At 47.3% G+C, this 27,250-nt stretch overlaps 1 protein-coding gene across 1 annotated transcript in view; it reads left to right on the top strand.

The window, feature by feature from the left end:
- The window catches only part of RRM1 (ribonucleotide reductase catalytic subunit M1), an 848,556-nt gene that overhangs the window by 630,261 nt on the left and 191,045 nt on the right, over positions 1-27,250 (top strand). Inside the window, exon 15 of the mRNA XM_044073038.1 lies at positions 14,359-14,435. Within this exon, the coding sequence (XP_043928973.1) occupies positions 14,359-14,435 (77 nt within the window). The remainder of the gene's footprint in view (positions 1-14,358; positions 14,436-27,250) is intronic.

Here is a 27,250-nt window from a genome sequence, read left to right as displayed (position 1 = left end):
GACAACTTTGTTCACATGTCTACTTTGGAGCAAGGTGATTTTCTTCAGACAAGCCTTCCCTAGGGGATTTGGCTCCTGTGAAGTTTCCCAAATCTATCTTTGGCTCAACTTTTGATTTGGAGTATTCTGACTAACTGAAGAGCACATTGCCCCTTTTGAGCGAAGATCCATCCCACCTCTGCAGGATCTCCCTGGGTCCTGAACCTGCTGCTTGTACAGCTAAACAGCCAGCATCCAAAAGACTTTGACCTGTTCAGGAATCTCCAACTGAGTCCTCCAGGGATCATCCCACCAAGTGTAGGTACTTCAGAAGCAAGTGTAAAAGGAGACTGTTCCCCTCGGGAATCCCTTTCAGCAGATGTTGATTTAAATGAAAGGGGAGGTTCCCTAGATCCCTTTTTGAGAAGTTCATAGAAATTATAGAACTACTTAGAAAAGGGGTAGTCCTTCCCACTGAAATAGTGGACCCAGTTTCCAAATGGCCATTGAAGGAAACTGACACAGCCAAGCTAATTCCTGACAACTGGAATTTCTAGTGCCCCCCAAAGATAGTTCCCCACTGGAGCAAGGGCCCTGCCATGGATTGGCAGCAGCTACCGAAAAGTAACTGGCATTGAAGTGTTGCTGTCCATCTGCAGAGGTTTGCATTGGACAGGTTTCAGAAGTCTATTTCAGTGGCTCCAAGTATCCCTTTTAATTACCTGGCACATGTCACTTGCTTTGCGATTTGACCAAATAGCTCCCCAAATTTAACTGGATCCCCCATCTGCTGAGTAAAGGAAATGTTTAGGCACCAGCGTTAGTTAAACTTGCTCGGATGCAGCTTTGATTTTTTTCGAACGTTTCACAATGTGAATAGCTCTTGTGATTGACTGTCTTGGGTCGCAACATTCCAGGAGTTAAAACTGATCTGTCTGCTGTTAGAAACCTCAAGGAATCAAGTGTGGAAAGAAGCTTTGGTTCCCAACGTCACAATGGTTGGTTCCCAATGCTTGGAGATGAAGCCCCCCACCCATGCCAGATGGGGGAGGTGTAATGGTGGAAATTGCCCTGCAGACGTAGGTGGTCTGCAGAACGGGTCTGTGTCCCTTTGAGTGGCCCTACCAGTGCTTCTGAAAGCCTGCTCTATTTGCCATTGTGGAGGCAGAGGGAGCTCATCTCTGCACTTGACTACCATAACCCAAAATTTATGGATGCAGAGGATAACAAGATGCTTTCATCCCTTTTTCCATACGTACAAAAATTTCCTAATCGCTCTTGCAAAGGGAAGCAGCTGTTTCAGAAATAAAGAAGCTTCCTTAATAGATTCATCCAGGGTCTCCCACCAGATCAGAGAAGCTACAGACTTTGTTTTGAGACCACATTCTGGATTGTCACTGTAGTCTATTCTTCCCATGTTAATGGAAAACTGGATGTGCTCTAGCAACCTTCAAGATGCATACTACCACAGATGGGTAGGTTATCCTGGAGACTCCTTTGTTTCAGGCTAGGAGCCAGTAATTTCCATTTTAGTACCTTCCTTTGATCTCACCACAGCCCCCTGGATAGTCTGCAGATGTATGGCAGTTGTAGTGCATCCCAACTACAGGGGTTCTGGGTGTTCTTATCTTGACTGGCTCCTTACCCCCCCCCCCCAAAGAAATCTTCAAGCCAGGTACTCTCTCCTTTGCTCAAATCTGGGGTCACAGCGAGTTCGAATCATAACCCGTTCAGTCCTTGCAATTTATTGGAGCTCTTGGATTTGAGACTACAGATTGCCAGACTCCTTCAGACCAAAATTTCAACTATTCACAGGCAAGCCTTAAGTACTGTTTTAATGAAAACTACCACCAAGACTTTGACTCTTGTGCTCTGTTCTGGCAGTTAACCAGGTCCTGCTGGCCAGATAACTGATCTACTGTGGACCTTGTCAGTCCAGTGGTGTATCAGCTGCCAGTGTAAGTGTTGCTAAATTAAATTTGCATATCTCATCCTGTGGTTGAACTAGTCACTGGTAGCTTAGGGATGCCCTTTTGTTCTACCTTTACCTCAAGCCACACAGACCACTGCTTCTCACCTGGTTTGGGAGGACATTTCCTGGGAAAGACAGTTCAAGGCTTGTCAGTCTTGATGCCAGTTTTCATCATTTTATAAATGAGCGGTCCTAACATTGCAGGCATTCCAGGGCGCGCTCTCCCTCCAGTGCTACTGTACAGATGTTTTGGCACATCAAGGGGGATGGGGGGGTTGGACATGACCTTCCCACTTGTCACTTGCTGACAGCAGCATGCATTCTGGGAAATAGTGATGTCCTTCCTATTCTCTTGCAGTGTTCTTACTGTGGGATCCTCTGCCTTGGGCGACCTGAATGTCTCCTGTACAACAGCTTTCAGCCTCATTGCTATTGGTGCGTGGGACCTCACACACAGGGCCATAAACCAGCGACCTTAAATGTGACCTCTGCACGCATAGACCCCAGAATGTTTTTGTTGCAGTCTGTCTAATCGCATCGCTCCTCTCTATCAAGATGTCTAAAGCCAAGTACCCTGTTGGAGAGTTCTTATATTGATTGAGATTGGTTTGCTGGTTTTACATTAGCCAGTGTCCCCTAAAAGGTAAATGCTGATGTCAAATTCCGCACAAGTTGTCTTGTCTAGGTTGGGAATGTGACCATACCTTCTGCTCCATCTGCCAATCCTTCGTCCCTAAAACTCTAAAGTTATCTGCCTGCCCTTAACCTGTACTTAGAAAATCAAAGGCTTAAGAAGCTAGCCCTTAGGATGGATCCGAAATCGGCTGACCCAATGCAACCACCAAAGAAAGTTTAAAGTTTCGTGGCCCATTACCACTGCCTCTGTTGTAAGATGCCCTGCCACCTGCTGATATAGGGGTTGAGGGAAGTCCACTAGAGCAATCTTCTGCAGCTCTCTTCGAAGTGCTTTCTGTTTCACTGGCCAGCACGTCCAGATCTCTGTCTTATTTCCGAAGTAGAGGCGGAGCAAGTTTCCACCGGATGCCCTTCTGGATCTCTGGAATCAGTCTCCTCCCTATGGTAAGGCCTCAGAATCAAGGCCTAGAGTGTCTTCCAAAACCTACTTTTAAAAACAAAAAACTAAACATTTATATACCCCCTCCTGAAGGCCAGCCGGTCTGGCAGTCTTACTCAGTCCCTGATGCGGGCCTACCTACTTTTCCAGTGCTCAGCCAAAGGCCTACTTCTGCTACCTCACTCCTCTCTCTTCCCCTGGAAGAGGCGCCCTCTTGCTCCGAGGAGTTTATCACCTACTCATCCCAAATAGCCTCCCCCGGAGTATTAAGATGAGGATTCTATTGAAATATGTCCCTCCAGAGGACATAACATTTGAAACTAAAGAATATTTCAAATGGGATACTTCCCAAATGACATGCTCAAAAGATGCTTTGTGAAGTTGCAGGTTGAATCGCCCTCCCAATCAGCCATTCCTCCAGTGATATCTGCATACCTTGACACATTTTGCTTGCTCTAAGAACCTTGAGACTCGGCCACCTGCTCCATATACCAGCCCATTTCTATAATGTGCCTGATGACCACAAATTCCTAGTAGCAACCCCCCAGATGGACCATGCTGTTATAGCTGTGGCCCCAGATAGACTATCCAGACTGCTGTCTTCGTCTTACCTTCAGATGGATAGTAAAATTATGGATACCACCCTGGCATTCAGGGCAGTTAACTAACCAAACGCACATGGTGAAATATGCCTTGGACTTGGTATCCCAAGCCCAAGCCTCTATCTCTACACTTCTGAACTCCCCTGCCTGACTCGCAACAAAACTGAAGTAGCATTTATTTATTTTTATTTTAATTTGAGCGTTCTAATCCAAATGGATACATGTCCATTTTCAGTAGAGGCCCGAGGAGAAAAGCTCCACAATCACTATTTACAGTAAGACATTTTACAAATGGAGGTACATTAGTTTTTAAGTTGTTTGGCATCCCAGGTGGCCAGGCACTCCATGCAGCAGTGGCCTCTGCTAGATCAGTTGTAACTGCATCAGTTCTGCATAGATGCTCCTGGCTTAAGCTCCAGCCACTGCCAGAAGATTAAGTCCAAAATCCTAGATGCTCCTCTTGATGCGAACTTGTTTGGTAAGCAGTCTGCAGAACTATTCTATAACCTACAGAAATTAGAGTTGCAAGATATTAAACACTTGCTGGTATTTCCCTATACTCAAGTACTGTAGAAGTTATCCTGCCAAAGCATCCTGTGTCAGAAGGACCCCCTACTAGACCACACCCCTTCTGCCAGACATAGGAAAGGGGCTAGGACGGAATACTTTTGTAAGACCACCTCTTCACAGCCAGCCCAAAGACTGTCCTTTCAGGGCAGAAATAATGGCAACGATGTGACTGCCTTGCCCATCACTGCCTAGTCTTGCCATCTTTCTCAGTGTCTGCCCCTTTGGAAAGAAATAATCAGACTGCTGAGTGGCAGTAGTGGAAAAAGGATATTTCCTATCCTGGCAGGAAAGATTCACCCCACAGGGCATTCCTTTTCCACCCAAGACTCGGCTTCACCTAATTCTCCACGTTTGGGATCTATGGGCACAAGGCACCATAGAACCTGTCCCATCAGGACAAGGAAGGTTTTTACTCTACCAAATTTTCCTAGTCACAAAAAAGGTTGATCATGGAGATCAATCCCTAACTTAACCATTCTAAATCTTTCTAAAAGTCCCGTTTTCAGAATGCTGTCCCTACAGACACTTCCACTATTGCTACCACAAGTATTCATGGCCACTTGACCTGAGGGAGGCTTACCTCCACATCATACACTCAAACCATGAAATTCTTGCGCTTTGCTCTCATTTTCAATTTACTGCCTTGCCCTTTGGTTAGTCTACTGCACCAAGGGTTTTCAACAAATGCCATGCTCCAACCGTAGCCTTCTGCAGGACCAAGGGCATACAGATCTATTCCTACCTAGACAATATTCTAATTCTTTCAGAAAGACCCCCAATCATCTCCAGTTCTGTCCCTGCTTCAGAGACTAGTTTCACACTGACCCTCCAAGTCCTCCCTATCCTCGGAACAATACAAGGTGTTCCTAGGCTGCAGGGTTCACAGACCTAATGAAAGCGTTTTACCCCAAGACAGTTATCTCCCTGACTACTCATTTCCAGGACCTCTTCCAGATAGACCAGCTGTCAGCAAGGCAGTTTGTGCCTTCTGGGTTTTATGGCAGCCACCATCCCTATGCTTCCCCTAGCCAGAACGCACATGAGGAAGCTGCAGTGGTATGTAAAGAACGTGTGATCCCAGCACAACCATCCTCTAGACTTCCAAAAACCCTTCCTACCTTGTCTACAAACAGAACTAAGGTGGATACAACAGGTTCAAAGGAATCCATGACTACCCCTCCTACCCCCACCCCACACCAGCTCAACATACAGTGCAATGAAAAAGTATTTACCCCTTCCTGATTTCTTTTTTGCATGTTTGTCACACTTGGATCAAACTAGTTTAAAGTGATTTTTGAGGGGGAAAAACTATCCGACTTGCATGGCCCTATGTGAAAAAGTAATTGCATCTTGTTACATTATGAAGACACTGTGGTTAATCACATTTTTGGGAAAGCTGAGATCTGAAGTAGGCACTTCATTTGTCAGCAACCCTCTGGGATACGGATCCGATCTCTGATCCGAGCCGGCAACTTCTACCACAGCATAGATCCGAGCTCCTAGCTCCTCCCTTTACCCATAATCCCCTGCCAACCCTGACTGACCTTAGATCTAGTTTGCCGTGCTTCAAGCTACAAGCTGGATTTTCGAGCTCCTAGTACTTGGATTTATGAGGAAAAAAAATTCTATTTTATTCCCCTTTTTCTTAGTGTGAGAGCGATTGTTTAGGTACCCCATAGCCCTTTTATCTCTCAATTTAATTTAATTTGTGGTTATTTTTCTCCTCCCTGCCCTCGCTGGTCGTTTGTGGTGTGTGTAGGGGCCTAGTGAGTGTTTCTTTGCTTTTACAATGTCTGAGGCCCCTAAAGCCATCTTTTCCAAGTGCACAGTGTGGCCATAGGCTTTCACAGGCGGATAGCCACACTCGGTGCGTTAGGTTCTTTGGGGTTGAACACCTCTCCTCAGGATGCACGATCTGCGCGGCATTCAACCCCAGGGCACTCAAGGACCGGAGGTCGAAGCTGATTCTGGTGGGCCTTTTGCCCCCGGATCCGGCTCCGGCGCTTCTGTGGCCGCTACCCAGCCCTCTGTGGTGGCCACCCCTGCCTCCCGGTCGGGACTCAACTTCCCACTTCAGCTCCGGAGGAGAGGGAGGCCAGGAAAGCCAAGCAGAGAAGCACCATAAGCGGCGGGCCGAGGACTCCTTGGCCCCGCCCGCCAAATGGGCTTCTCCCTCCAGAGCTTCTGGATCGCCTCCTCTGCTCCCGTCCCATTGCTTCTCACTGGGACCAGAGGAGGAGACTGTCCCAGTCGAGGTCATAGAGGCAGCACTCTAGGTCTGCCTTGGTGGCCTCTTTGAGGTCAACTTTCTGCATGTCAGATGCAGACATGGACCGTATGATGAGGTTCATCCAGGCCCAGCTGCAGATGGGAGTGCTCTTGCCCCCCCCCCTTATGGGGGGGAGCTCTACCCCATTTTTGCTCCAATCGCTCCTCCGACCCGTTTTCCAGGTTCGGAGCGTTTGGAGCAGAGCCGCTTTGGATCCGGGGTGGGTCGGATCCGAGGGATTCTGTGTGACTTCGGCTCCGTCCCGGTCGAAGCACACGGGTCCTTCGGATCTGATGGTCTCTGCCCCAGGTCCGGTCCCCGCTTCGGATCAGAGTGGGAGTCTACTCTCTGATCCTATCGAGGGCGGCTCCCCCTCTGCTTTCGCTGCGGTGCAGAGGGCACTGTTGAGTGCATCCGGGCCTCCGGTCCTGGCTTCGGCTCCCCCCTGCACTCCCTCTCAGCTGGTTCAGGCTACCATCACCCGGCCTTCGGGGCAGCCTGCTTAAGCGCCTCTGGGTGTTCCTTCGGAACATGACATTGCTGGTGAGACTTCCTCTGACAGCCCCCCTGAGGAGGTTCCTCACAAGGCTAAGTGTAAGAGGAGGCACGTGGACTCCCCCAAGTCCCTTACGGAAGATACGGACTTAGATGAAGGGGAAGGCTCCCCAAGGTCACCCCCCGAGGATGTCTCCTTTGGAGACATCCTGGAAATGCTTAGGATTAAGGGGGGGGGTGGTCTGCCCCCAAGGCTTCCTCCGATGAGTCTGTATTCCTAGAGGCATTCGAAGCAGGGCCATCTACCTCTTGGGTGTCCTCTCCCCCCCGACCCCCTGGTAGACCTTATCTCCACCAGAGCTTGGAAGGAGCCGGACACTGTAGAGCCAGTCCCCAAGCACCCAGATAGGATCCTGAGTGCCCCTGCAGAAAGAACCCCCTGGAGCAGAGGTCCCCCCGTGGATGCCATGTTGGTGGCAGTGGCCACCAAGAGGGAGTAGGCTCAGGAGAGCTCTGCGGTCCACCCACAGAGCAAGGAGTCTCGGGTGATGGACCACCTTGGGAAGCGGGCCTTCAGTTCAGCAACCTTCTCTATGAGGGTGCTGAACTATATGGCACACGTCATCCAGATGCAGTGGGGTCTAATAAAAGAATACGCTGCTTCCCCCCCAGAGTCCATGTCGGAAGGGGACAAGCAGCTGTATTCCTCCCGAATGTCCACTCTTCCATTTCTAACACCTGTATGCGGCTCTTGTCTCACGCCACTGAAGTAGCCGCTAAAGCTGGCGGAGCCGGCCTAGTAATGAGGCGCCAAGCCTGGCTCCGACATTGACTTCTCAGAACCCTTTAAGGCGTCATTCGCGAATGCCCCCTTTGGTTCTGCACTGTTTGGCAAAACCGTTTGCGACGCTTGGTCCAGAGCGAGAAAGACAGGAAGACGTTGTCTGCCGTCAAAGTCCTCTTCTCTGCTCCCCAGAGGTACTTTTCCAAGAACCAAAAGGGTCAGATGTGGTTCCGGAAATCGCATCAGTTCCAGTCTGCTCGGGACAACCAGTCCTCTCGTGGCAGAGGAGGACAGGGAGGATGCCGCCCTAGAGGCAGAGGGGGTCCCAGAAATTTTGGGTTCAGAGAACCCTTCTCTGAGAGGCCCACGCAGAACCCCTGAGGGGTTGCCTGGCTGCTCCACTCTGGAGGCAGTCGGGGGGGGGGTGTCTTTCGAGGCACATAGCAATGTGGGAGTCCATAACAGATCCCTGGGTGCTTCGCATCATATCCAGAGGTTACCAAATTCCCTTTATTGTAACCCCCAAAACCAGAAGCCTCCCCGACGTACCACCCAATCAGAGGGAGGCGGCTGCTACAGAAATTCAGCCACTTTTACAAAAGTGCCATCCAACCCGTCCCCCCAGATCAGCTCTGATCAGGGTTTTACTCCAGGTTCTTTCTGGTGCCAAAAAACACTGGAAACTTGAGGTCCATCCTCTACCTCTCTCTTGAACCTGGCAGTACCCAAAGAAAAGTTCCGAATGGTTATGCTACAATCTATTCTCCCCCTGTTAAGGGAGAACGACTGGATGTGCTCGATAGACCTCAAGGATGCGTACTGCCACATTCTTGTGGACAGACGCTCCAGGAGGTTCCTCTGCTTCCGGCTGGGAGCCGGTCACTTTCAGTTCATGGCCCTCCCCTTCGGTCTCACCTCAGCCCCCAGGGTGTTCACCAAAGTCTTGGCGGTAATGGGGCCCACCTGAGACTTCAGGGAATTCAGGTCTTTCCGTACCTGGACAACTGGCTCCTCATCGCCCCAACAAGGCATCTGCTCTGTTCAGGCAGGGATTACTTCCTTAATCTTGCTCCATGCCTAGGGTTGACTGTCAACATGGCCAAATCCTCTTTGGCTCCTACACAGGTAATAGATTTCATAGGGGCAGGATTGTATTCCAGACTAATGCTTGCTTTCCTGACTCCAGATCGGCTTCAGAACCTGAGGTTGCATGTTCAGGCCATTCTCCAACTTCTTGCTCCACCGGCGGAATTGATTGGGAGGGCTCTAGGGTCAATGGCGGCAGCAATTTCTCTGCTGCCCCTAGCCCGTCTAAATATGAGGGCTTGCAGAGGGTCGCTAGTGTGGTGGCTCCAATCCTAGAGCCTTCACACGGGACGACCATTCTCGATGCCTCCCGTGTCGCCACAGTGACCACGGACCCCTCTCGCCTGGGGTGGGGGTGGCACTATTCAGGCAGAACGGTCCAAGGCACGTGGAACGACAGAGACCTCCTTGCATATCAATGTCCCAAAGATGAGGGCGATGCTTTTGACGTTACAGGCACTCCACAGCCTTCTTCCCATTGGGACGATTGCGGTACAAACTGACATGTCAGTTGTCTGGTACATCAACAAACAGGGGGGGACCAGGTCTTATCCTCTTTGTTGCGAGGCCATGAGAGTGTGGGAATGGGCGATATCCACCAACTGCTTTCTCATTGCAACGCACATTCCGGGACTGTCCAACATCCTAGCAGACTCAGTCGTTCGATTCTGACCCCATACGAATGGTCTCACAATTCTCTAGTAGCAGAAACAAATACTTGCCCAATGGGGGCAACCCTGTTGCAATCTCTTTGCTTCTCCTTCAAATACCAAATGCAACAGTTACTTCGCTCTAATCCCCCCTCAAGGGGAGTCCCCGAGAGACTCTCTAGTACATGCTTGGCCTCCCAGTCTCCTTTACGCTTACCCTCCATTGCCCATGATGCTGAAACTCTTACAGAAAGCCAGTCGGTTGGGGAGCAAAATGATCCTCATTGCCCCATTCTGGCCTTGTCAAACGTGGTTCCGGTACCTGTGGTCTCATCAGATTCATCCACCCTGGATTCTGGATCCCCTCCCGGATCTCATTACTCACCCTCTGGGTCTTCCGACCCCCAACCTGGCCAACCTCAAGCTGACTGCTTGGTTGCTCCAGTTCCACTCCTGATAACTACTCCCAGAATCTCCTCACCAGTCAAAGCCATCCTAGTAGCAGCACACAAACCGTCCACCAGAAGGGTCTATTGGAGTAAGTGGAAACTTTTCTCCATCTGGGTGGAGCACCATCACATAGACCCTTTCACGGCGCCTCATGTCTGTTTTGGATTTTCTAACTACCCTTTTTCATCAGGGGGCTAGCTGCTCTACAGTCAAGGTACAACTAGCAGCAATTTCACATTATCATGTAGGGCATGAATCGGGCCCTCTAATTACCTCCAAGCTCTGTATAGCTTTCCTCAAGGGTACCTTCTTTCTCAGACCTCCGGTCAAGGAGGTAGTACCCCCATGGGATTTATCTTTGGTTTTACAGGCCTTGACAAGCCCCCGTTTCGAGCCGGCGGCTATGGTTGATCTTAAATACCTCTCTTGGCAGACTGTCTTTCTGGTGGCCATTACTTCAGCTAAAAGGGTCTCTGATCTTCAGGCTGTGTTAAATCGCCGTATTTGGCCTTCCATCAGGATAGAGTTTACCTCAGGATCAATCTGTCCTTTCTGCCTAAGGTATCTTCAGAAGCTAATATTAATCACTCTATTAATCTTCCCGTGTTCTTTCCCAATTATCAGAACAAAGGAGAGTACAAACTGCATTCTTTGGATGTGCACAGACAATTACGCTTTTATATTCATCGAACTGCTGGTCATAGGCAATCTGACCACTTGTTTGTTTCCTTTGCCAAAACCAATTTAGGCAAGTCAGTTTTTAAAGTTACCCTGTCACGGTGGATAGCTAGTTGTATCCTCTTGGCATATCAGAGTTTGGGAAGGCCTGCACCTCAGGGAGTCCGCGCTCATTCTACTAGGGCAGTCGCTACTTCGGCGGCTTTTAGATCTAGGGTCCCCTTGGATGATATTTGTTCCGCAGCCACTTGGGCTTACTCTCATACCTTTATCAGCCATTACAAACTGGATGTTGTCACCAGAGGTAAGGCGTCCTTTGGCTGTGCAGTGCTCCAGAATATTCTTCCATAATGGCCACCCAGGATTCGGGTAGCTGGGGACTGTCCCAAAGGTTGCTGACAAATGAAGTGCCTACTTCAGATTTAGAAGTTATGTACTCACCATAACATTCCATCTGAGTAGGCATCTTCATTTGTCTGCAACCATCCCCCCCTCCTTCCCCCTGACCTATATGATTCTGTTTAGGATCTGCCTTAAATAAGCCCCTTCCGGGGCACAGTAACAGTTATATCGGGCAAACTTGATCTGAGGTCAGTCAGGGTTGGCAGGGGATTATGGGTAAAGGGAGGAGCTAGGAGCTCGGATCTATGCTGTGGTAGAAGTTGCCGGCTCGGATCCGTATCCCAAAGGTTGCAGACAAATGAAGATACCTACTCAGATGCAACGTTATGGTGAGTACATAACTTCTAATTTATTGCACTGTATGTACACACCTGCCTCTGACCTTGGCTGGGGGGTGCTACTATGTAGGGACTCAAGGTGCAAGCACCTTGGCAGGCATCTCTCCTGAGGAAACATACGTCAGGGAAATGACTGCAGTTCATTTAGCCCTGAAGGCTCTTCTCCCCATCATTCAGCCAGGCCCTCTGCTAATCTTCACAGATGACACCACTGTCGTGGTAAAGCAAAACAGGGGGGAAGGGCAAAGTCCTACCTTCTATGCAGGCTGGCAGTACAAATTTGGGACTGCAGCATGCATCCCTTCCCAGGATAACCATCAGGCATCTGCTCTAAGCAGATCACTCTCTACATCACAAGTGGATGTTACACCGGGAAGTTTTCCTAGACTTTGTCCACCACATATAGATCTGTTTGCCTTCCCCAGCACATAACTGAGAATTCTGTACCAAAGAACTCTTCTAGTTTGGAGAGTAGATGCCTTTCCCATGTCATGGAAGGGATTGTTTCTGTATGCCTTCCCTCTCATTCAGAAAGTCCTCCTGAAGATCAGGAGAGACGTGCCAAAATTATTGCTGATGACTCACTACTGGCCAAGGCAGCATTAGTTCCCCCTTCTACAATCCCTCGTCAAGGGCAATCACCACAATTTACCTCACAAGGTGGGCCTACTTGCAGAACAGAAAGGAACTCTCTCATCCATCCACACCTAGAGATGCTGAGCCCAACTCTCTGGGTGATAAACTAGTACCCTTCAGACACAGCTACACAGAGGACGTGCTTTCTATCCTGCAGGCCAGGAAGCGTAATACAAGGAGATCCTGCATTTCTAAATGGGAGATATTCTCCAAATGGTGTCTCCAAAGATGCAAGGACCCCCCTTCTAGCAGATGTTTAGTCTTGGCTTGTGTGTGAGCTGATTAAAGCAGATCTTTCATACCCTTCAGTGAAAGTGCACCTCTGCCTGCCTACCCCTGGAACCTCCTTTACTCTTCAGGTTGGATGTTAAATTGTTCTTAAAAGGGGTCTTGCACATGACTACCTGGAAAGCATACCCCACCACCCTGGGACCTAAATTATATCGGAGAAACTTATGCTGGCTTCATTTGACCCAGCCACTTCTGCATCCCTGCAATGTGCACATGGAAAACAATTTTGCTTTTAGCCCTCATTTCAGCAAGAAGGGTTGCAGTTAAGGCACTCATGGCATGCTCTCCTTACAGCATCTTCCATAAAGACAGGGCGACCCTGTGCATCATCCTCTCCATGCCTAAAGTGGTCAATGAGCTATCACTAAATCAGTCCCTTCACTTACCTACCTTCTCTCCAGAATGACAGACTACACTCCCTGGATGTTCAGACAAGATTTTATCTAGACAAAGTCCAAAATGAAATGTTTCCTTCAATCCCAGAGCCCTGGGCAGGGTGGTCTCCAAATGGACCATTTCCTGTCAGATCAGGAAAAGTTTCTGCTACTCATACCATGGAAATGACCTGAGTCAAGGTATTGGGGCTCATTCTACTAGAGAACTAGCTTCCTTCAAAGGCTTAGACGCAGCTGCCATTCTTGCGGCAGCCACCTGGTCCACAAGCTACCATATCTCCAGAGCAGGTTTTGCAAGGGCAATCCTGCAAGGATTTCTGGAATCCACTACCTCTACCACCAGCCTTCCTGAGATGTGGTACTCCCACAGAAAATACTGCAACATGAGAATAGGACACAATCTGTGGACTTTTACAGAGCCGCTACTGGCACTAGGGTAATTTTCGGACAGTGTAGTATTCCACCAGTCTGGAAGACATCTTTTGCATCGCCTAGGCTCAGCCTGGGCAGTTCTGAGGTCTGTGTGCAGACCTTACACTTAAGGTCCCTGATTTATGGCCATAAGTGTGACGTCCCATGCACCAACTGCAACCAGGCTGAAAGCTTTTGCATAGGAGTAGACGTTTGGGTCACCTAAGATAAAGGATCCCACAGTATGAGTACTGTAACATGGAAGAGGACATCTGTTTATGGTAAGATTTTACACTTTTACACTGTTCTTTCTAGTGGACAGGCTGAGGGGGGTTCAGTCTCCCACACAGTCCCTCAGTCAAGTCGTAGTGCAGGGAATATTCAACTGTTGGTGATGACCATGCTTTGACCTGTTTACATCTCCCTACAAGTAGTTCAGCAGTTACTTTTGCTCTGATCCCTGTGGGGGAGTCACTGTGGGATGCTGTAGTCCACAATTGGCACCTCTGAACTCATTTATGCTCTTCCACTGTCCCTTTAATGTTCAAGCTTCTACATGAGACTCTGGCAAGGCCAGTAATGCTCATTGTCCATTACTGACTTTGACTGGTGTGGTTCCCAGGTCTCTGGCCTCATTTAGTGCACCCTTCCTGGGTTCTGGACCCAGCTCCAGATCCTACCAATAGCAGTCTATTTCCCTGGACATTTTCTTAAACCACATGGTTTCTCCAATTCCAAAGATTACAGTCCAGGTTTTCTTCCTGTCACCTATTAACTTGCAGATCTTCCTGGTGGAAGTTTTCCATCTAGGCCTACAGCAAAAATTGAATTCCTTTTCAGCTCCTCTCCTTGCTGTTCCAGAGTTTTCTAGCATATTTCAGGATGGAGGCAGCTATTCCACTAGCAAATACAGCTTGATGCTGTCTTCATATTACAAGATTGTACTCCCACTGCATTCCCAAGGCTTTTCAAAGTTTTTTTTTTTGAGGTACTTTTCTCCACCCTCCACTTAGAGCAGGCTCCACCTTGATACTACTAACTGCTGCAGTATTTGACAGCCTTTGATTTCGAAACTTGAAAGTACCAAATTCTGATCAGCTACAGATCTGAAGACTTATCCATTGAAGGATGGAAACTAATACAGATCTATCATTAATGTGACTGCATAGCTTTTGTGGTGAGCTAGTGTGTAATTTTGCTCTTATATTGTAAAGGTAAAATCTTAATTACGTGGAATTTCATTCTTGCCATCTCAGCTGAAATTTTACTTTTTAGATCCTGCAGTATGACATGTGGGACCGCACTCCAACTGACCTGTGGGACTGGAAGGCCCTTAAAGAAAAAATCGCCAAGTAAGTAGTCTTCGGTTTCTTAACTGTAGTAGTAATTGTAACATAGTAACAAATTGTAATCCTGGAAGTAGTCATGCTTTAACGTATGCCAGGTTAGTCTTTATAGGCCTGTGGCTTATCCAGAGGGGTGCTGAGGTGGCATAAAGCTAAGAAATTTAACCAGAACATGGAGGAGGGATCTTTTTTTTCTGAATGCAGCAATGGGACACTAAAATGGGTGAAGCACAATGTTAAGTAAAAGGGACGTGGTTACTTTTGTTTGCAGATCTTAATAGGGCTGGATGAGTAGTAAAGGTTCTACAGTTCCAGATTGTAGAATTGGAGAGCTTGTGGCCAAGATAGGATTGAAGTGTTAAAGACAAGGATGTTATGGGAAGTGGGAAGCTGGCTTTACAGGAGATGACTAACAGTATGGTGAACTTTGATTATAATTTGTCAAGAGGATTGTATTTAATATTTGGGGGGCTCTGCGCTGCATCTCTGAAGGTGTTTGCAACAGCAAATGTAAATTGGCATATGGCATGCAAGCATTTCTTAAGAATTTGGTAAGTAGCCTGGTGCAAGATTGAAGAATTCTCAGTGCAAGTCTGGGGTGCAGAGGTAAAAATATTGAGATGGTAAAGAATGAAGACCCACAGAATGGTTCAAGAAAATGGAAACATTTTATTTAGGTGAATATTTAGGCTGAGGCCAGGCAGTAATTCATTTTTCTGAATGTGGGGATTATAGGCTTGGTTACTGGATAGTAAAAGCAAAGCTTGAGGTAGTAGGTATTAGGTTGCTATGTATGTTGGGCAGAGATCAGCTAAACAGATGCAGAATTTAGGAAGATCGTGGATTTGGAAATTAGGAAGCACTTTAGACCATGTACAGAAATTGAAATGTATATTTTTTTTCAAAGAATGTATGTAGATTTATTTGGTGCTAACAGAAGCATAATTATAACAAGTATTCTTGGAAAATTTGACAAATTTTGAATAGTATTAAATGTATATATTGCATTAACACTTGTAATCACAGTACATTTTAACTATGCATCACCACTCTTTATGATCTCGTTTGCTACCATCCAGAGGGATGGTGCACAGTGCAGCACCTTGTGCTGCACTGCATTGTCTGGAAAATCAATTCTTTTATGAGAATAGAACCCAGTCTTTCCCTTCTAGCAGAAGGCAAGTGCTGCCTGTTCAACCACTGACTGAGATGCCAACATGTTCACTGGATCACTGCTGCAGTTTTGTAAGCTTAATAAATCCAGTGGATAATCTGCTCTTAAGGTTTGACTTTAAGAGGAGGCTTTCTTCCTAGACCAAGATACTTGCAGATTCCTTCACCATAAGGAGCAGTCTGTCCAGTTATCCAGTGGTCTGCAAAGTACCCTTTTTGAAACCTTGTTTTCTTTAGGGTAAATGGAAGGTTCATGGGTAGTTGACTAAGCTTGCTGTCGAACCACTACTGAGCCTATCTCAAATTCTTAGTTGCCTGGTTAAGTGACTTTGTCAACCTCGCACATCCAGCAAATGAGGACTGATGGAATCAAACCCTGTGCCACAAACTACAGCTGACCACCTTAACCCACTATGCAAACTGCCAAACAGGCATGCTTATTTTATTTTGGGTTGTATAGTAGATGGGAGGTTGGCATAATGGTTAAGGTGTTTTCCTTAACATGGTGCAGGGTTTGATTCTCTAATGGGTAAATTGTTTACAGTTAAAATGGCCTAAAAGGGCAGTTAACATAGCACTAATCAATGAACCTATGAAATGTTTTAAGGATTCGTTCCAGTTGAATATTACAAATTGTCCCAGTCTGTAATCTTGTAATAAGAAAATGCTTTACTCAGGCTCAAAACATTCATGGATCACTGTTTGCAATCATAACTTGGAGGACTCACTGCCACCTGCAGAGCCCGTTGTCTAACCTAACTTTCAGAGCTCAGCATATCCTCACAGCTTGGCTGGTATCTCCTTATCCCCGATGTCTTTGTGTACCTTGTTGGTTTGAGCCATTTTCACTTGCTGTTTACAAACTTGCCGACAGTGTCTCCTATATGTCCAGGCCTGCAGCTGATTAACATGGTGGTGAAGTACCCTGTTGGGAGCCCTTTTGTGATTTTATTTTTAGGGTTTACTAGTTAGCCAATGACCAGAAAATGGATTTCCAGGCAATTGGGTGATTGCAAGTGCCAGGTATTTAGACTGTTTCCACTGCTCAGAATACATTGGGCAAAACCCCTGGGCAGACAATTGACAGACTATAAGGGAGGCAGTACTAGGCCAAACTCACTTGCTTTACTTGTTGGTGTCTACTCCCTTACACAATCAAGGTAATACATTCACCCTAAAAGCATCCATAAATGGAAAGGGATAGACCTTGAACATCAAAGTTCAGCAGAGACCCTTTGGTCAGAGAAACTCATTAGTAGACTAAAACTCTGGCATAAAAGGATGACAATTGGCCACTTTAGAAAAATGGTAACCAGCACCGAGAATACTGTGATCATGTTAGCAAGAAATTAATTAAACCTGACTAAAAGCCTCTGGCTGTCACCTGCTACTGCTGTGACTTCTATTTTTCTGGCTGCTGCCAATATCTGCAGCTCCTAGTATGTCCCACTGTACAAAAAGAATCTTTAAAGACCCCATTCATCCAGGTGGGTCTATGCCCTCAACCTTATCCCTCTCAGGATAGAGCAAAGGTGGGCTGAGGTTTCCTTGGCCACCAGACATGGAACAGCCCTGTAGAGTCCCTGTTGCCAAGAAGGCAGAGTCTTTACCGGTGAAGGACTCCTGGATTCAGAGGACGATTGGAGCTACAAGTGTGCTGATTCCAAGGACAATTTAGAGCTACAAGTGTTTTTTTTTTCTCTAGGCCTTTTATTAAGGATACTCCATCCTTGATGTAAAATCACCTTTGCACTATGAATACTCTGGTAGTCTCAGGAGGCCTCAGATCTGAAGTTTTCATTCAGTCTTCAAGTGTGGGAATACATATCTAATATGGATCTGAGACTGCTGCATTTTCCAGCATCTGATCCAAACTCCTACCCCTACCCCTAATCTCCCTGTCTCCCTCATCCCCTCAGATCTAGTTTTACTGCTCGTGAGAGACAGCAGCGCAGATTGCAGCTCCAAGATGTTCATCGTGTTTCACTGTTGCAGTCATGACTGTAGTGTTCTCCCTGCCGGCAGGCAGCCCTCGGTCGACCAGAATCCCAAAGTCTGGGTCCAGCATCGGCTGTTCAACCATGCTCCCTGACGTCAGAGCGCCAGGAGTACAAAGCTGGCAGCCGACGCCATCTTCAGTCTTTCTTGCCGTGCGGTGATAGCAGTTTGAAAGTGCTGGTCGGCTGACTCCTGACGAATTTTACTGATACTTCGGTCCGAAGACTTTCTTCTCCACTCAAAGCTAAGTACCCCGTTGGGGAAACTTTTTTCTTGCTCCACTCCGATGTCAGAAAAAGGTAATAATTGTATTTCATGTGGGAAGCAAATACCTCATAAGGATTTTCATTCTTACTGTATTCCTTGCTTGGGCCCTGACCACGACGTAGCTAGTTGTCGGTTTTGTGCTAGATTCAATCAACGTACTATTAAGCGAAGGTACGATTTTGCTTTTCATTACTTCGGTAGGCGCTTTAACTACAAAATGTTGTCTGATACAGTCCCGGCTACCGGAGTTCACAAACGTCGCAAGGATAAAGACAGGCCTCAGAGGTCCAAATCTGATAGCGCACAAGCGGAGCCAGCTTCAGGTTCGGCCGTCCGTGAGGTGCTTTTGCAGCCCCTGTCTGCCATTTCAGAACAGACTACCGAAATGGACTCTCATGAGGAGCCAACCAGGCGTTTAAATATTTCTGTTGCAGGACCTTCAGACAATGCTCCGGATGGGTCCGGAGCCGCTGTGCAGGTACTGGCTTCCGAAGGGGTTTTCAGGCCTACTCTGCTACTAATAAAGACAAAGGCAAAGACTCTTTCAAAATCAAAGACTTAAGCACAGGCCTCTTCTGAACCGGCTCCCAAGTCACAGCAACAGTTACTCAAGATGGCGGAGGATTTAATTACTATGATTAGGGGTTCTCATCCCCCTCCAGACAAAAGGCCAAGGCAGGATGTTTCTTATGATTCCTCTGATCAGGCTTCCGTTTCCTCAGTTTCTTCTGATCAGGAATATTCTTTCCCTCCTTATGAGGATTCTGATGCTGAAGAATCCATTCCTTCTGCTTCTCCCCCTGAGGATTTCTCTTTTGGGGAAACTTTGCATGAAATGAGGGAGCATTTCCACTGGGAAGGACAGGAGTTTTGGGAATCCAAGAAAAGACTAAGAGAATTTCTTCTTCTTTCCCAACATAGGCCCCTGGCTATTCCTCCTGTTTTGGATATTGTGGATGATGCTTTTTCGGAGGCTAACTTAACCCCTGACTCTTTTCCTCCTGCTCCTATTAAGCCTGATAGATGTTACAGGGTTCCTGATTCCCATACGTTTTTATACAAGAACCCTTCTGCTGACCCTGAAACCATTTCTCAGGGTCCTAAGGGAGTTAAGGCCGCTTCTGCCAAAAATCCCATTCCTACTGAAAAGGATTCTCGATCCTTAGAAAGATGGGGAAAAAAGGTGTACACTTCTGCTACTTTGTCCATTAGGGCTTTAAACTGTCAGTTTCATATGTTTAAATACCAGCAATTTCTATTGTCTGTCTTAAAACAAAAGCTTACTTCCATTTCTGCCTGTGCAGATAATGAATTACATGACTTATTGCACGCCACTGAACAAGTTGGGAAGCATGGTTTACACTGTAGATTTGATGCCTTGGAGGCTTCTTGTAGGGCTGCGGCCTCTGGCACAGTCATTAGAAGGCATGCACGGCTAAAGGAACAAAATTTACCTGAACAAGTAAAGGCTAAATTATTGGATGCTCCTGTTCAGCATAATGTTTTGTTTGAATCTAAAGCTGAAGAGGTGATTAAAAAGATGGAGGATAAGGCGAAATCCATGCAAACAGTTAAAGAATTCTTACAAGTACAGCCTCCTAGATTTAGCAGGAATTGGCCTTCAAAAAATTGGTCCTTTCCCACTGACAGGCCTCCGAGGGGTAGATATAGACGTTCGAGGGAGACCTCAAACGCAAGCTGCTTATAGACCAAGACAGTGGACTGCTTCCACCCCTAGGGGAGGAGAGGACAGGTCAGAATCTCAAATGAAACAAACTGAATGACTCCCTCTGTTGGGCTACAGGAACTTCTTGCCTGGAAGCTCCTCTCGGAGGAAAACTCTCCTATCAAAATTGGACTTCAATAACCCAAGACAAATGGGTTTTGGATGTGGTTTTAAGAGGTTATTTTCATACCTGGCCAAGCGGATGGCCAGACCTTCCAAAGCATCAGTGGACAGAGGCCTTAAACCAGGTGGAAGCTCTTTTGGCTATGAATGCCGTAGAACTGGTTCCTCTTTCAGAGATGGGAAAAGGTTTTTATTCAAGACTTTTTCTAGTCCCAAGAAAGCAAAACTCATGGAGACCCATTCTGTATGTCTGTCTTGAACATCTTTCTAGAGATTCCAAAATTCAAGATGCTTACTCTACAGCAGCTACTTCCAATGCTGTCCAAAAATGCATGGATGGTAACTTTGGATTTAAAGGATGCATATTTACACATTCCCATCAGGCAGGATCGCAGAAAATACCTCTGGTTCAAAGCCGGATCGAGGCACTTTCAATTCTCTGCGCTGCCCTTTGGATCATCTACTGCGCCCAGGGTTTTCAAATGCCTGGCTCCAGTAGTAGCTTACTGCAGACTCAAGGGAATTCAAATTTACCCTTATCTGGACGATTGTCTAATTCAGGCAGACAGCAAGGATGTCTTACTCCAGCATCTAGAATTTGTACAGAACCTCAAGTTCCTGGGATTCTCTGTAAACAGTCAAATTTGACACCATCACAACAGATAACTTTTCTGGGTGCTCTTCTAAACACCACAACCCAGATGGCATTTCTGACATCCGAAAAAGTTGCAGCTGGCTTCAACTTTCAGAACCTTGGCAACTTTAACTCATCTTTCTGCAAGGAAATTCCTGCAGGCTTTGGGTTACATGGCCTCTTGCATCCTTCTCGTACCATATGCAAGACTACACATGAGGAAAATACAGTGGTACCTAAAAAGTGTATGGTCTCAGCATTGCCACAGTTTAGACATACTGATCTCTGTCCTTCCTTGCCTTCAAAAGGAATTTCTTTGGTGGTCCAGGGCATGTGCTCTAAACAAAGGGAAGCCCTTCCGTCTGCCGCCTGTCTCTCAGATTCTAACCACGGACACTTCGGATTATGCTTGGGGAGCCCATTTTCAGGGCAATTGTTTGCAGTGCCTTTGGACAAAGGATCAGAAGCACCTGCATATAAATTTAAAGGAAATGTTAGACCTTCAGAAAGCTCTATTGGCCTTCAGGAATCTTTTACAACCAGGACAAGTATTAATACAGAAGACAACACCACAGTTATGTGGTACATAAACAAGCAAGGGGGATCTCATTCCTACCCCCTTTGCAGACTAACCATGGATCTGTGGAACACAGCTCTAGCTTGCAATCTGGATCTTCAAGCTTTGTTTCTACCAGGGAAACAAAACTTCCTGGCAGACTGAGCAGAAATTTTTCGGATCCACACGAGTGGATGCTGGACACCAAAATATTCAGGATAACAGCAGTCTGGGGATGTCCTCAGACCTGTTTGCATCCCATCTCAATCAACTACAGACTTTTTGCACCAGGACTTTCCACAGAGAAGCTTGGAAACTGGACGCCCTGTCATTCAGTTGGAGGAACCTCTCGGGATATGCCTTTCCACCTCTTCCTCTTCTTCCATGGGTTTTATTGAAGATAAAACAGGACAAGCCCAAGTTTATCTTGCTGGCCCCAAATTGGCCTCTGCAGTTTTGGTATCCTAAAAAAAAAAAAAAAAAAAAAAAACCTATGCCTGGAGTCCCCTTGGGTTTTACCTCAGTCTCCGAACCTTCTGTCCCAGCATCAGGGTCAGGTTCTACACTCATGTCAGAACTCTCAGCCTGGCGGCCTGGTTAATTCAGGGCCTTTGATTTCTTCTTTTCTGCCCAAGCAGGTTATGGATGTCATTTTAGAAGCCAGACATCCTAGCACTAGAAAATCTTATGCAGGAAAATGGAAAAGATTTTGTTCCTGGATGTAGGCTCAGGATTCTGATCCTCTTCTTCCTAACATTACTTTAATTTTACTTGACAGATCTATTACATAAGGGTCTCTCTTCCATTAAGATACATGCCTCTGCTATTTCTGCTCATTATAATAGACCCTCCCATCTTTTCCCACCAGCTCATGCGACAGTTTCTCAGAGGAGCTAAGAACTTAAGACCTCCTAGATCTCCTATTCCTGCTTGGGATCTCAACTATGTTTTGGAAAAACTAACCTCGCCTCCTTTTGAGCCTGCTGCCTCTTCTGACAAGTTTTTATTTTGGAAGGCAGCCATCCTGTTAGCCCTAACCTCTGCCAGGAGGGTTTCAGTTACAAGCTCTTATGGCTGTGGAACCTTATATTATTTTTCATCAAGACAGGGTATCTTTGAGGACTAATCCTACCTTCATGCCTAAGGTGGTTTCCAAAGTGGCTTTAAATCAAACTATATACACTTGCCTACCTTTTTCCCCACTCCTCAAAATAAAGGGGAAAGGATCTTACATTCCTTGGATGTACACAGACAGCTACGTTTTTACCTGAACAGAACCAAGGACATCAGGAAATCAGAACAATTGTTTTTCTTATGCTTCAAGTTCCCAAGGTAAAGCCATTTCAAAACAGACAATTTCTAAATGGATTGCTCATGGAATCAGCTTTTGTTATTCTCACCATGGAAAGCAAATCCCAGGGAGTATATGGACTCATTGCACCAGAGCTGCTGCCACTTCTGCGGCCTTCCTCAGGGGAGTTCCTACCAAGGACATTTTGGAAGCTGCAACTTGGAGTTCAGTGCATACATTTTCTAAGCACTACAATCTACCTCTCTACTTAGGGCAGGCTTTTCCTCTGCAGTCTTGCAGGGCCTTTTAGCCACCCCTTCTTCTTTGACCACCTCCCTTTCAGCTTTGGGATTCTACCCTACAGTCATCACTGCAACAGTGAAACACGAACATAGTACAGTTGTGTACACCTACCATAAATGTAGATGTTAGTGTCTTCACTGTTGCAGTCAGGGTTTCCTTCCCTCCTGTCCCCTCTTATTTTTACTTTTGTGTATTTCCTTTTTTCACCATTCTTCTGAGGTGTATTTGCAAAGGTTATGGGACCTTTTTCATTTTGGGACTCCTGACATCTGGGGCAAGAAACTGGAGAAGATGGCGTCTGCTGTCAGCTTTGTACTCCTGGCGCTCTGACGTCAGGGAGCATGGTTGAACAGACAACGCCGGCCCCAGACTTTGGGATTCTGGCCGACCGAGGGCTGCCTGCCGGCAGGGAGAACCCTACAGTCATGACTGCAACAGTGAAGACACTAACATCTACATTATGGTAGGTGTACACAACTGTACTTTTCCTCTTTTAGTGCTTTGAGTATTTTTCTTTCTACTTTCTATAATTCTCTATCCTAGCTCATCTTACTTTACCTCCCCTATCCCTGTGCGCTAGTGCATTGGTTCCATTAAAAATGTATTATCCCTATCTTTTCTTCCAGCCTTTACCCTTTACCCATCTCTTTCTGGTGTTTTTCCTTTAGCTATGGCAGAACCTCCTGAGCTAGGCTTCAGGAAGTGTGCTCAGTGTGGTCACAAGCTGCCGCTGCAGTGTTGTGTGCTTGGGGAAAGAGCACCTAGAGACCTGTTTGATCTGTGCGGGTTTTAACCTTCTGCATTGATGGGAACAAGCTAATCTTTAAGGGCCTACTTCCTCTGGAGGGGGGATATTCCCCTCAACCTCTTTGCCCCTGTTTCAGGGAGTTTACCTCCCTCCAAGAAGTCCAGGGATGGGGAGAAGCCTTGTCCCAATGAGTTGGATAGGCCTAAGAAGCCATCCCCTGACCGCGTGTCTGAGGAACCCCCAACCAAGTCTGCCAGATCTGACCAGAGGCTCACCTCTACTCTGGTCTGTTTTTGCTGGAGACTTCCCGGGGCCGTTCACCCCTTTCTGCTTTCCCTCAGTGCCACTCCAGGCCCACGTTGGTGGCTTCTTCCATTTGGTCCACCCGTAGACTTTCCGAAGCAGAGGTGGACAGGATGGTTTATCCGGACCCAGATTCAGATGGGAGTATTGCCTGCTGCCTCCTTCTCTGGGGCTGGGACCATGCAGTCCACTTTCCTTCCATTGCTCCTCTGATCCAACCCCTGTCTTTGGAGTCATCTGGTCTGAGGTTTCCCAGCATTGAGGGGTCGGCACTGGAGGTTCCAGGAACCTAGACGCCAGCCATTGCCCTGAGTAACTCTGGGCCGGATCTGAGGGGCTGACTTTGACTTAAGGTTTTCAGAGTAGGCCTTTCCACTCTCTCGATGCTCAGAGGCTCTGATCTGGCTCCCCCTGTTTGCAGAGGGCAGCAGATTCAGTTCTCTCCTCTGCTTTGGGGATTCGTTTGCACTCTGCTTTCAATGTGGTGGAGAGGCTTCTCTGCTCTGTCTACCCTTGATGCGGTCTTCCTCTGAGCTGGGACAGCACCTCTCCACTCTGCCCCAGGGGGTTTCCCCTGGGAGCTTCCTGAGGTTTTGAGACCTCCCCAGAACCCCCCCCCCCCCCCAAGGACCTCCTTCAGAAACATACATGCAAAAGGAGACACTTGGACTCCCCACCGGAGTCCCTCACAGAAGACAGACTTGGAGGAAGTGGAGGGGTTCCCCCTGATCACCCCAATGTCTCCAGAGATTACATGGAAATCCTGCGCCAGTATGAGGGCTTGTTTACCCAAAAACCCAACCCAGATGACTGTTCCTGGAGGCATTTAACATAGGTCCCTTTGCCTCCCAAGTGTCCCCTTCTGTGGATCCTCTTGTGGACTTAATTTTATGTAGGGCATGGAAGGAACCAGGCACGGCTGAGCCTATCCCCAAGCACCCTGAGAAAATCCTTGGTGCTCTGTGTAATAGGCAACATTGGTTGAAGGGATCCCTGGTAGATGGCATGGTGGTTGTAGTCGCCTCCAAGAAATTCTTTCAAGAGCTCTACAGTCCATCTGCCAGACAGTCATGGGCCTTGGACTGTTTCAGAAAGCACTTTTGCCACAGCCATGCTTGCTTTGCGTGTGCTGAATTACGTAGCATGACAGACTGCAACGGGACCTGGTCAGAGGTTGCCGAGTCTGCCCCGGGGTCCATGTCTGTAGCGAAGGTGTTCTCCTCCCGTATGGCCACTCTTACTTCTATATCCAGTACTTCCATGAAACTCCTATCACACACTATTGAAAGTGCCTCTAGGGCGGCCAGAGCAAGCATAGCCATCAAGTCATGCCTGGCTCTGGCTTTCTCTGAGCCCTTCAAGGCATTTATGAATGCCCCCTTTGACCGTTCCTCTTTGGTAAGACCATTCGCGACACCCTAGTCCCAAGTGAGGAAGACTGGAAGACCTTGTGTGCTGTCAGGATTCACTTCTCAACCCTACAATGATCCTTTTCCCAGAATCAGTGTGGGGTGAAGATGTGGTTCCGAAAGTCTTGGGTTTTCCCCACAATGCTCAGCTCTCCTTCCCCCAGATGCAGAGGGATATGATGGTGTCAAAGAAAACTGGGGATGTAAGACCCATCCTGAATCTTTCAACCCTTAACCTGTCTGCTGCCAAGACTGGTTTGGATGGTCACTCTCCAATACACTCTGCCCTTTTTGCAGGTAAATGACTGCTCTTGGAGGTTCCTCAGCTTCAGGCTGAGACTTTTTTAATTTCAGAGCCGCTCACCACTTGCCCCCTCGGGTGTACATCAAATTGGCAGTAGTGACGGTTCACCTGTGGCTGCAAGGGTTTCAGGTCTTCACTGCCTAGATTAGCTCCATTCTCTCCCTCCAGACATTGAATGTTAAGCCAGGGATCTTCTCAAGACCGCACGCCATCTAGGCAGAACCATAAGTCTCAAGTCCTAGTTGGAACCAGTACAAGTTCTCAACTTCATTGGGGCTTGATTAGATACTATTCAAAGCAAGGTGTTTCTAACTTCGGACAGACTGTCCTATTACAATGTTGCAGTAATCTACAATTGGGTTTACCCTTCCTCTCCAGTTGTACCGGGCAGGTTTCCAAAGGTTTTCAGTCCCTCCTAGGAGCGTCTGACATGGCAGCTGGAATGTGGGCCATAAACGTGACGTCTGCACGCACCCGCCCTAAGAACTTCCATGAGAAGCAGGAACACCTGGTGTAAGTCTGAAAATCCAAGTACCCCATTGGAGATTCTTTCAGTCCTATCTTTATAGTCTGTTAATGTCATCCAGTAAGGGCAAGTGTGGTTGGCAGATTATCCACAAAGATGCTCATGACCAGTGTCTCTTGTCTAGGCAGGGAACTCTACAAGAACTGTGCCATTTGCAGTTCGTTTGTCCCGAAGACCTTACTCCACCGTTTACAAGCCCTAAATCTGTACCTAGAAAATCAACGCTTGAAACAGCAGTAGGAATGTAGGCCATGCCCGCCCTATCTGAACCGCCTAGGAAGAAGGCAAAGTCCTTGCGGCTTATTTCTTGCACTGCAGCTCTACCTGCCGGATCTCAGTCTGCAGCATTTAGCTTGAGCGAGGATCTGGCATCAGCTGATAAAGCGGGTACCTCCGAGGGAAGCTGCAAAATCTCAAGCGGAATACACTTCCACAGAGGTTTACCAGCACCTTCTCTAGATGCTGGGGGGAACCGGCCTTCGGTCAGTTCACCGGACGCTGCCTTTGTACTTCCAGTGACCCTAGGCCTATTCCAAAACACATTATTCCTACCTCTGAGCATGCCTGATTTGCAGGCTTTTAGCAGAACCCTTTGATCCTCCCTCCTTAGTCCCAGACCTCCAACCCAGGAAAGGAGGGTAGAGCACCAAGGAAGAGGGATTATCTGACTCTGAGGATTGTCTTTCCTAATCTATCTCATCCCCCTTGGGATATGGTTCTTCTGAGGCGGGTTATGTTGAACCTGACTCCCCTATAGAGGATCTTGCGTTTGGGGAAACTTAAAATGAAAGACCACTTTAAGTGGCAATCCTCAGATATGTCTGATCAGAAAAGGTTTTATGACCTCATCCAAATGGGCACTCCCAGTCTTTCTGCTATGCCTTCCATCCAACCTGCTTTTCTGGATGCTTTTGCCTCAGCATCCACTAGCCTGGACACCCAACCTCCAGCTCCTCAGAGCAGATTGTAAAGGTCCCTGAGACTGAGATTTCTCAAATGCCCCCCCTTCTGACCCAGCCACCATTTCCATCTTTAGGGACAGGGCCTCCAAATTGCTGCCTACTACTACAATCCTCAGCTGACAGCAAGCCCATGGAGAGGTTGGGAAAGAATTTATACTTCAGCCACCCTCTCATTTAGAGCTACAGACTATCAAACACATGACCCAAATACTCTAGCTCTCCTAGACAAAGCCTCTAAAGAGTTGGCAATCCCTGATTGTGCAGCCAAGTCCTCCCTGATGACTCATCTCTCAAGTGAATAGACACCTCACTTGAGGTGTAGCTATGATGCAGCTGAAGACTCAGCCAGATCAGCTGCGTCTGCTTCGGTGTTAAGGAGAAACTCATAGCTACAATTACAGCTTCTCCCAGAGGATTTCAGGCCCAAACTGGACGCACCTTTGGACCACTCAGCACTTTTGGTGAAAGTGGCTGAACTTTTCAAATCCTTACAACAGA

The sequence above is a fragment of the Protopterus annectens genome, chromosome 5.part1 (assembly GCF_019279795.1).
Source record: "Protopterus annectens isolate FY-2018-M chromosome 5.part1, PAN1.0, whole genome shotgun sequence".
Lineage (NCBI taxonomy): Eukaryota > Metazoa > Chordata > Ceratodontiformes > Protopteridae > Protopterus > Protopterus annectens.
This window is presented reverse-complemented; position numbering and strand designations above follow the sequence as displayed.